The sequence below is a fragment of the Centrocercus urophasianus genome, unplaced genomic scaffold (genome assembly GCF_019232065.1).
Source record: "Centrocercus urophasianus isolate 14NV4802_14NV808 unplaced genomic scaffold, USGS_Curo_1.0 seq_21, whole genome shotgun sequence".
In the NCBI taxonomy this organism is placed as follows: domain Eukaryota; kingdom Metazoa; phylum Chordata; class Aves; order Galliformes; family Phasianidae; genus Centrocercus; species Centrocercus urophasianus.
In genome coordinates, this window is record NW_024884767.1 from 21,077,944 (window position 1) to 21,089,475 (window position 11,532).

At 34.8% G+C, this 11,532-nt stretch overlaps 1 protein-coding gene across 5 annotated transcripts in view; it reads left to right on the forward strand.

Annotated features, from left to right (window-relative positions):
• The window catches only part of SPIN1 (spindlin 1), a 65,491-nt gene extending 53,965 nt beyond the window's left edge, over window positions 1-11,526 (forward strand). For all 5 annotated transcript variants that reach the window (XM_042822848.1, XM_042822849.1, XM_042822852.1 and 2 more), the window contains exons 3-6: window positions 2,032-2,080; window positions 7,136-7,389; window positions 8,340-8,573; window positions 10,562-11,526. In XM_042822848.1, the coding sequence (XP_042678782.1) occupies window positions 2,032-2,080; window positions 7,136-7,389; window positions 8,340-8,573; window positions 10,562-10,761 (737 nt within the window). In that variant the 3' untranslated portion in view covers window positions 10,762-11,526. The remainder of the gene's footprint in view (window positions 1-2,031; window positions 2,081-7,135; window positions 7,390-8,339; window positions 8,574-10,561) is intronic.
• Window positions 11,527-11,532: the final 6 nt, after the last annotated feature.

Genomic DNA, 11,532 nt, shown 5'->3' on the forward strand with positions numbered 1-11,532 from the left:
GTACTCTCAGACATACGGTCTGATTTTTAGGTGTCAAGCCAGGATTTGGACTTCATGATTCTTATAGACTCCTTCCAACTCATGGTGATTCTGCTGAGCTGTTTTAGCCAAAACCATTATCAGTCAGTAATTTCAAGCATGAAACGTGTTAATGTTCTGATGATGCAGATCTTTTACTTTATGAGAAAACTTTTATTTTTTTTAAGATTTATAATTTTAGTAAAACACCCCCATACTTCTAATAAAATATTTTTTTTTTAATTAAGTATAAATTAAACATAGTCATCTCACTTACAGAAGCAACTTTAGTTGCAGTCAGTTCCCAAGTTCTTCAGCGTTTGTAATCAAACTTTTGGTTATCTTTTGAAATTATTATTTTCTCATTAAGAGTTCATACAAACGTGCTTAAAGTACAGTTCTAATTGTATAATCTCCTAAAAGTCTATATTGCTATATTTACTTTAGTATTTACCCTTAAAGCTTGTTTTTGTAACCCAAACCTTTTAGATGTCATTAGAACTGGAAACACAAATCTGAGGATTTGATTCAAGCCTGAATGCTATAAACATAAGATACAGTATTAATTCTGCCATTTGTTACTTTATATATCCTCTTTATTTTTCCACTTGAAAAAGCAAAAATGAGAATATTATGGAGACTGATGGTTAGGAGTACTTTTAGTGCTTGACTCTCTTGTATGATACTGCTATGACTTAGCATGACTTACCATACCCAAAGCTATGCTTGGAACATGTACATACTGTTAAATATAGAAAAATTGGTTTGTTTAGACTTGTAAAGAAACTTAATTAAATGTCTTTCTATGGGTGTTTATTTAAGCATTAATAGTCAAAATTCTGAGCATGTTTATACACATGGCTGTTTACAGATGCTAGTAAAACATGTCCAATTAGTTACACATTAGTTCATTGCTCTGACAAGGATCTTTTGAGTACTGCCCTCAACAAGGTTTTGTTTTAATGCCCGCTTTATCCCTCTGAATGTATTTGATGTTAGATGGGATTTTCATTTAGCAGAGCAGTACATTGGTATACTGAAATAACAGCACAATCATAATATAGCAGTTGCACTGTGATGGTGGCTGCGATGGTACATTTCTCCTGGCAATTAGTCACCTCACTGCCTTTTGTTATCTATAAAGCTTTCCCTGTGGCAGGCCAAAAGCTTCTTGACACTGTACTGCCAAGGAAATTTGAGGGCTCCCTGGCATGACCCTACAGACCTGTGTCTGTCAAACCTGTCTGAGATAGCAGATTTTATCAGGGCAGTTTGCAACTTTTGAGCATTCCCAACCACCATTAACCATCTGATATTTCTCATCCCCCGTGCTCTCTTCCACTACCCTTAACCATAGCTGATAAGCAGTTGTCTGGCCCAGAAGACAGGATGAGGTCTGTTTCAGTGTTGGGCTTTATAGGAGCATACTTTTTTCTAATACTAAACTGTGAACTGTGAACTGTGAATTCCTCATCATAGTATTAGACATTTATTCAGAAGGAATACATGAGTTGAAGCCGGCTTAGGAGACTTGCTCTCTTCATGCCTCCTTTTTTTTATTACTTTTTTTTCTTATGTTCTTCAGGCTGAATCACATCTATACTACCTCCATGTTGGTCTGATTAATTCAGCAAGACATTCATTTGCATTTTTTTGATTTGCATAAGAACAGACAGTTAAACAGTTAGTTGATTCACTTAACTGTTGTAGCTAGCTGGTCATCTCAACTGTTGTGGCCATTTTTCTAGAACATAGACCAGGTCCCTGTTAAGTGAAGTTCGGCTTTCTCTTTAACTGTTGTAGTCATATCACACTTCAAGCTTATTTCTTATTTCTGTAAAGCCTTCTCCCATTGCAGGAGTACATTGATAATTCAGAACATGACGTTTTTGGATTGTGTACATTTTAGTGCTCATAGAGAAATTTTTATGTATAAGTTTTTTTAACACAGATTTTTGTGACATTGTACACAGTCTTTATTTTTCAGTAATTCCATCATCATTTATATTGTAGGTCATGCAGGAGTCTCTGCCAGCATGATGAAGAAAAGAACTTCCCACAAGTAAGTTGTTAATATTTTTACAAAAATGCAGCTGTCTGTAACTGGAAGGACTGTTTTAGAAATATATCTGCATTGTTCCAATCACTTAGCTTCTGTAAAATTTAGGAAATAGCATTCCGTTTTTTGTGTAGAGTCAGACTTCAGTTCTTTCTGGAGGGTGGTAGGAAAGAATAAGCCACTAAGGGAGTTTTAAGCATCATTTTTGAATGTTATTCTGAAATTACCTTATGACTACAATTTACAATTTCTCTGGGATTCAGAGAGAAGCAGTTGCAAGCCAGAAACCAGTCGCATGTACTCAGGGACCTCTGTTAATCTGGCAAAATGTTCATCTGTTGCTAACAATTCTAAAGCATACTTACTGGTCGACAAGTATGGAAATAACCTTAGAAATATTTTATCTTCCATTCACTAGAACTGTAGTTTTGAAAAGGATTTTTCACTTTTCTGAAATAAAGGACATCTGAAGTATGTCTGTTAGAAGGCTGCTGTTCATATGTGTAGGATATCTTCTTATGCATTCTCATGACATGCATTATTTCCTGTACAAGATCTTTAATTAGCTACTGAATATTGCTGAGTAACTGTGAGAAAACAGTTAATACTCTGGTCATTATTGATCGGTGAGATGTATCTGACTGCATCTCTGATGGAGAAATCTAGGCTGCTTTAGCCTGAAATTTTTTAAAAAGTTACTAGTTCCATTTTAAGTCTAAAGTCCTATTATAGTGGTTTATGACATGCATCAATCCAAAGCAGTTTGCCTACCAAGTGTGTTTTCAGTGACTTAACTTTTTTGAATGAATAATAATTGTTTCCCAGAGACAAAATTTTATGTAAAATTACTCTAATCCCTTCCACCAACTCATCATTATCCATTCTTATCTATCTTCATAGAAGGCAAAGACATAAGTTTATTTGTCTAGAGGCAGGTAGAGTTGGTTAAAACTTAATTTCTCTTGTTCTTTTTCAACCGCTCAGAGAAAGGAGTGTATGATGGGAAGACTATCAGAGGTGGGTTGCCTTTTGTACTTGAGGGTGGCTAGATTTGTCTTTACTGTTGTGTTGATATACAGTTTTTAAATACCTAAATAGGTTGTGCATTTGTTAGCATAAAGGCTATATAATACAATTTTGAGGAATTTAACTATCCAGCTTAGTTTTATGTTAAGTTAGACTAGTTCAATTTTTTCTTGATCATTTAGCGAAGGTTTTATGTACCAAACGAAGATACGTGCTGTTCACTGACTTATCTAAGAATAAGAGAGACTAGCGGAGAATTGTTTACATGTATAATTTGCAGTGAGAAGGTGAGATATGGATGATTCTGTAACAATGTGTGCTTATAATACTCTGAGCTGTTATAGTAGACAGTAAGTTAGTAATGCATACTTTGTTGTTGATTTAGTTATCATGACTTTTATATTCCTCATTTAATATAAAACAAGAGGAACCAGCCTTGGCATGTTAAGGCCATAGGGGAGACTTCATACATGCTACAGAATTTTTGTGGCAGAGGGCAGAGCCAAGAGTATGTAAGAGAGCATGAGTCAAGGAAGTGATCATATGAGCAGTGCGGATTACTCTTCTGAAGTCATCACTAAGTGGTAGTCAATAGTCAACTGTTGAGCCTTTTGGAAAGGATTCAGCCGTGATTACAGTTCAGCATAAAGGCAGATCTTCCAGATGATGTCAGTGGGTAGTGACCATTGCTGTGAATATGAATCTGACCTCGTTAGCATCAGATCAGTCAGTAGCCTCTCAGATCTCATTCTTTCTCCACTCTTGGTACTTAAGAAAAGAGTACAAGAAATGATGTACGTATCAATCCTTTCTTCTCCCTGCATTTCTTGTAGTTTGCAATTTGAGGATCTCAAGGTGCAGGCTGTACCTGCAGTTTAACTATCAGTGAACCTAGCCTTTTGAATTTCTGATCTCTCTTTAAACCAACTTGTAATCTTGGCTTCTGCAGCATCATAAGATTTTGCAACTGAATAGTGAGTTTTGAGTGAGTGCAGAAAGCTCTTCGTCTAACGTGCCTCATAGTCTGAATATTGTGAATAGTAGTTAATAAGAGTTTCATTGTCATTCTGCTATTGGTAGTAGTCTGTAATAAGATTGTAATAAGTTTGGGGTCCTATTTTTAATACTTCTTCATACTGTGAAAGCCTAAAATTATTTGGACCGCTGCTGTTGTGTGCTGCACTTACACCACTTACACAATTGCAGAGTTTTCTTGCCAGTTCTTTTGCAGCTGTGCTTTTTTTTTTCTTTTCCCCTCCGAATGTTAGGGGCGTGGCTTTCTTTCATCCTTTGCTGTTTCTTTCCCTAGTTCTAACTCGTTTCTCTGAGAGCTGGAAAAAATTTATTTTTTTTCAAAACTTAATTAAACGGACAACTACATAGACTATTGGAAATTGCTATGCTCCTTTTATAAATACCAGTTTGTCTTGTAAGCACAGTCCTGAAATAATGGTTCTCAGCTGCCAGTTGTAAGTAGTTATGCAGTACACTGTTTGTCCTGATAGCACATGCAAAATGAAAGTTTGTATGAGGACCATCTAAGCATAATTTGAAGAAGTAGGAAGATTTCTTTCTGCGTGTGTAGTCTCACAAAGCTGGTTTTGATAATGAAGCCTTTTCATAACTAGGTTTTCTCTACCAGCTTAATGCCTTCAAGGTACGGAAGAGGATCTGAAACACACTGAGGATATGTCTGATGTGTTGAGAACTATTTCTAGGACTTGCTGGTTTTTTGTTTGTTTGACTCCATGTGTTGTATGTATCTAGAAAATTGATTGAGAATTAATTAATTTTCTTAATCTGAGAATCTGAGTGAAATTTTAGAAGAGAATTCTAATAGAGGTAAACACTTTGGGTCTTCTGGATATAGCATCTCAGAGGTTATGTATATTTTTATTACTTGGTGTATTACAGAAACAGCATACTATTAAGGTATTACTTGGGTTCATTACTTTTTGTCTTGGATGAAAATAAATTGGTAGCTGTTGCTTAAAAAGCTATACATTTGTTCTTACCACACATTCATATGTAAGAAAATATAAATTTTCCTTGGAAATTTACTAATTTAAAGATCTCATTTTTTACATTAAAAATACTGCAAATGAGAGTGAATGGCAGTTCAGTGGTAGAACAGCCTTCAAAAACAGCTTGATCTGGATGGTGTTTGACTACATTTGTAATGTTTTTTGCCCTCTCCAAGGCATTTTAAAAGGTAGTTACAGTTTGAAGTCACTTTTCCAGTATTTTTTCATCATATTATTTAGAATGACTGTGAAGCTTTTCACTTAATTGTTTCACTTTAAACGTTTCAGGGTGCTTTACAGGTAGAAAAATTGATATTGAAAAGTATCTTTAAACTTTTCAAGAATCAGACAACTAGCAGCATATACAAACATTAAAAACTGATGCTATTGTAACTTTCAGGGTTTTTTTAACTTTGTTTTATTCTGTCTTAAATAGAACTAAGATTCATTAGAACTAAGTAAATGTAAAACTCATTTCTGTTGTCTCATCTGAGTCACAATAAAGTATTACTAAAACCATTGTAATTTAAAAAAAAAAGAAACACTTGACCAAGAGTTTGAAAATGCGTTCTAGTGTCAGCATAAAATTAAAACCAACTGCAAGAAAGAGCCTTGTAGCTGATAGTTTATAATAATTTATACTCTCAGAAGTTAAGACTGCAAACACTGTAGCCTTATTTTGCTGAAAAAGTCAAATCACAGAAGGGGAATTTTGTTAAATTCAACTATTGAAGTATCTGCTAAGATCTTTTTCTGAAGGTGGAACAAGCTGATGAAATAATAAGTTGATGAAATAATCATACGTCTCGTTTTTTGTAGAATTTTGATTACATCTTCAGCATTATGCATTCTAGCTTCATATAGTGAATGCCTTATTCTGTAGGACTGAGATTTCACTGTTGTCTTCTTTGTATCTTTATCATACATACACTGCTCTGTGAGCTCTCATCAGCTTTCTCTTCAGTTACTGCTGTCTTGAAGAAAAAAAATTTGTTTTGTTTGCAACCTATTTTCATTCTTTAGATGTTACTTTTAAGAATATTATTTCATGTTTGCCATATAAATGAAGTATATAACAGGTAGTAACTAATCAAAACAATTATTTTTGTTTTAGTTGAGATTCACCATTATTATGATGTGTCACCCTCCTAAATAAACATTTTAAGAATTAAAATGTATATTGTAACATGCTAAAATATACATAGTACTAATTTCCTATCCCCAGTATACTGTCATAATGTTCGTTTGTTTCTTCCATTTGTATTCAAATGGTCAGTTGGTGATTTTAATAACTTGCATGAAGCATTCAGTGCTTTGTCAGACAGCTTACGTGATTGCTGATCAGAACAACTGCTCAGACCAGAAGGAATTTTCATGCAACTTCCATGAAAACAAGAAGGGGAGAAAAATGTTAGTGCACTAAGAAGTATGCCTTCTATCGCCGTTACCATTACATACAATTTTAATGGTGTTGCAATAAAAAGGAATGCTAGAAGAATATTATTGCTGACATACCTTTAAAAATACTTTGACTCCAAAATAAGTGAAGAAGGAAGCAAAATATCTTTCAGATGAAAACACGTTGTAGGAGAAAAAATTCCTTAGAAGAATTTTAGTCACCTGCCAGTAATACTTCCACTCATTTCTTCATTCTTGTGTAAGGGACTTATGTTTACTATTCACAAGGGAGAGAAACAAGATAGTAAAGTTCTGTGAGGTAACTGTGCTTTGAGATATGATCAGGTGAGTTGATAGCATAGTTCTTAAGCAAACTAGTTTTAGGTATACAATTACAAAGCTCTCATTAAAATGTTGTTGGGAGTAATCCACTACTCTTCAGTATGTTTTTGTTGGTTGTTTTTTCTTTTTTTTTTCCAGCATAGCGTAATAAGCCTTATACTTTTATTTCGCTAAGATACACTGAGCTGCAGACAAAGTATACACTTCTTATCCAGAGTAGAATTTTGAATATGTGCTTATTTAATATTGTGTTTGTATCTGTGTACAGAAAGCACAGAAACAATGTGGGACCAAGCAAACCTATTTCTCAGCCACGAAGAAACATTGTAGGCTGCAGAATACAGCATGGATGGAAAGAAGGGAGTGGACCTGTAACACAGTGGAAGGGCACAGTTCTTGACCAAGTTCCTGTAAATCCCTCTCTTTATCTTATAAAGTATGATGGATTTGATTGTGTATATGGACTAGAGCTGCACAAGGATGAAAGAGTTTCTGCACTTGAAGTCCTTCCAGACAGAGTTGGTAAGTTTTTTTTCCTAAATACACACATATAATTTGACACTTATTTTTGAATGTTTCCTGGCATCCCAGGAATGAAAAGATGAAATCTGATTACTTATATTTTATTAATTATTTTTTGTCATATGGCAGGTAATCTTAAACATTCTGTTTAAATTTTCTGATTTCACAAAGATCTGACAATACCAGAGAATCCAGTAGGGGTTTTTTTGTTTTGTTTTGTTTTGTTTTTTTTGTCTTCAAATAGCATTAGTACATTCTGTGGTTAGAGTCTTACCATAGCAAAATTATGAAAAGTTAACTTTGCTTTTTCCACTAAAATTTAAACTCTAGGTGATCTTAGTTATGTTGTGTGTAGTATGTCTGGAAGTGATATTTTTCCTTCTGTACTTTACATAAGTATTTCTAATAACAGCAGGAAACATTTTCAATGACTTCAACTTCTTTAAACTGCTCTCTGTTTGACTTCTTTTTCTAGCTTTCCTGACCTACTCACTGCCCAATATCTAGCTAAAATACAAATAGTTTTCATTGCTGTGGCCTATGCTGGTATTGCATTACAGTGCATTATGAGTATTTGATCTTGAGCAAGGCATTCAAGGCCAGGCTTGATGTGGTTCTGGGCAGCCTGGTCTAGTATTTGGTGACCTGCACGTAGCAGGGGAGTTGAAACTAGATGATCATTGTGGTCCTTTTCAACCCAGGCTATTCTGTGATGCTGTGATTCTATGATTCTACGATAAGAGCAATAAAATGATTTATTGTTTTAACAACACTAGTAAAATTCTGCGTTTCTTCACTAAGTAAACTCTGTGGAATGGACAGTGTTTGCTTTGTATATGAATTGACTAACTTCAAATAAAATCTGTTCGTGAATCATGAAAAAAACCCTGCTTTTCACAGTGACATATAATCGTGCTGTTGAATGAACTTATGGAATGCTGTCATTGCAGCTTCATCTCGAATTAGTGATGCCCACCTGGCAGACACAATGATTGGAAAAGCTGTGGAACATATGTTTGAGACAGAAGATGGCTCAAAAGATGAATGGAGGGGGATGGTCTTGGCTCGAGCTCCTATTATGAACACATGGTTTTATATTACCTATGAGAAAGATCCTGTCTTGTACATGTACCAACTCTTAGATGATTATAAAGAGGGTGACCTTCGCATTATGCCTGATTCAAGTAAGTAGGCCCATTAACATTTTTTTTTCCTCTGGAAAGTGTCATCTTTTTACATAAGTATTTGCCTGTGGTTTATTAATGGGCATGGGAGTTTGTTTTCATGGACATGACCTTTTATGAATGCAATTCTGTTAATCTGAAAAATTCTGGGGCTGGTTTGATTATTCATCTGCTTAAAATCTGCTCACTCACTCTAGATACATTCTGGACATATTTGTACACTGGGCTAGAACTGACTATGGATGCAATTCCAGATTTGATTATGGAGGATTTGGGTTGTACGGAGCTTGCATTTGGCAATGACACAGTTGAGATCCCCTGCTTAAGGAGTAAAGTAAATTTGTGGATGAACAGTTGGCTGATGTGTTGGGGTCAAGAAGTTGTAGTAAAGGTTGTAAGGGGTTACATTAGACTGTTGGGGTTCCCAAGGGTCAATTTTAGGGCCAGTTCTGTTCAGTATTTTTATAAGTGATCTGGACACAGTCAAAAAAGCATACTAAGTTTGCAGGTGATGTTAAAATAATTCTTATAACTATTGAAAAATTTCATTTTTAATCAGCAGAGGAGTATGCAGTAAGTAGTGGAAAGCTGTTTTCCATAATTATTCTTAACTTTGCTGAAGATATGTTCTTGCTACTACAGAAGAGGTTCTGTCTGGAGTTTTTATTAGAAACTCGACAAACCAGACGCTTTCCACTATTGTTCTTATATGGAAAGAGGTATCATAGCTCACAGAGGATGTTTCTGATTTGTGTTTCTGAAGCAGTTTAATTTAGCTGTGGTAGGTCTTCAAAGTGGAAAACCTTTGAGTAGTTTATTGGGGAAAAGAAGCACTTAAGATATTGAAAATTCATTTTCTTTCACATGTTGCAGAATGAAGAAAAAACATGGTAGATTAGGGGAATATATTTTTCTTGTTTCTTGAAGTGAAAGTTTTGTGGCTTTTCCTACTAACATGAAGAATTTTCACAGAATAAATATTGTTCAGGAATATAGAATAGAGTAGAATTTGCGCTAGTGTTAAAGCTAAAACTTACCCGGGCGATTCTTTTTATTTTCTCAAGCTTAGGTTGTTACTTGTCTTTGTGTATGTGAGGACACAAAAATGTAACTTCTTTTAAGCTTTTATTTTTGTAAGGGAAAAATACTTTACCAGTTTTGATACTAAAACTGTGTAAATACTGCACAATTCTTTCTAATTAAAAGCTTATGTTTTGTCAACAAATACTTCACATAAAACTGATTTTGAGAGAAGGATAACTATTTGTGATGATGCATTTATGGAGGAACTGTACATTTACAGAGAAATTTCATAAAAGAAATAGAGAAAGAATGTGGGTTTTTTGGTGAGGCTAGCTTCCAGTTCTCCAGTACACTGCTATTACTGCTTATTGTATTTGTTCTGTAATTTACTTGTCTTTTTGCATCAACACGTGGCATAGACACTGTCAAAAAATACAAGGCTACTTCTGGGTAGATTTTGCTAGCCAAGCAAATAATATGGTTAGACTTCAGTAATGATACCTATTGCAACGTCAAATCAAAAGCTCTAACAAAGAGGTTACTCGTAGTAGACATCTGGGAGGTGTGCTTGTTGCATATACTCAAACATCGCATAATGTGTGTATAGGGGGTAGATGGGGCTGCTGATGAGATCCAGTCTTGTTCCTGCTGGTAGATTAAATTCAGTAATCCACAAGCATTTTTTATAACATGTATGTAAACCTTTTTGATTAAAGATTAAACAATCAAAACTGCTGTTTTTGACTTCGTAAAATTGAACTGTTGTATTATTGGTGGGCTAAAAAAATATGCAACTGTACGTTTCAGAAGTACACTGGTTATTAAATGTTTGTGTAAACAAAACAGCATACTATGTATTTAAAAGTTCTGATAGTTTCTTACTGGTTTTGCAGATGAGTTTGATGTTATTTTCCATACTGAAATTCCATCCATGCCTACCAAAGTATGCTGGTTTTGTGTTACAGATGATTCACCTCCTGCAGAACGGGAACCAGGTGAAGTTGTGGACAGCCTGGTAGGCAAACAAGTGGAATATGCCAAAGAAGATGGCTCAAAACGGACTGGCATGGTCATTCATCAAGTTGAAGCCAAACCATCTGTCTATTTCATCAAGTTTGATGATGATTTCCATATTTATGTCTACGATTTGGTGAAGACATCCTAGACATCATTGTGAACTCTGCCAAATTTGTGGAACTATTAAATGTAAAATTTGTAGACACAAAGACTTGACTGCTTTCCAGTTTAATGAAAGCTTAAATGTCCCTGCGAACCCACAATCTCTGCCAGCAAAACTGTTTTGTTCTGAATAATAGGAAAAAAATTGTGTGAACATGATACATTTTGTGTAAGAGAACTCCTTTTCTTGGAGGAAGTCAGTATATCTCAACAGGAGGAAGTTAAGAGCAAAAAACAGCTGCAAATTCAGGCTGTGTAAATTTGATCCAGTATTGTAGTCCTTAATCTAAATTTTTTTCATAGATTTTAACTTTCTTCAACTTTGCACTCACCTCATGCAAGTGTAGTTTGATATTTTGATATACCTTCTTTTATAACATTAAATTTAATTTCTTGGCTACTGGCAGTCCTTGTTTTCAGGGTTGGGACAGAATTGATGTTCATTCAAAACTGAAAGGTTTGAATGATTTGTTCTGCATTAAGGAGTGCCTAACCCAAGTAACACCAATCTGCTGTGTTTCTACACTTTATTTTAAATACAGCTTCTTAAGAATTTGCAGTACATGGAAATACTTGTGCATTTTTAGTAGTCACATGGCTGTAGAATATCCAGTGTTTGACTTGCACAACTTTCAGTGAAAAGTCTTAAAACTACAAAATATATTTAATCTGTATAACCAGTTATCTAGAAAATGCAAGGTTAATAGCCCGTATTTACAAGTTGTAGGAACCGGTAACATACAAGCAACAAGGCTGC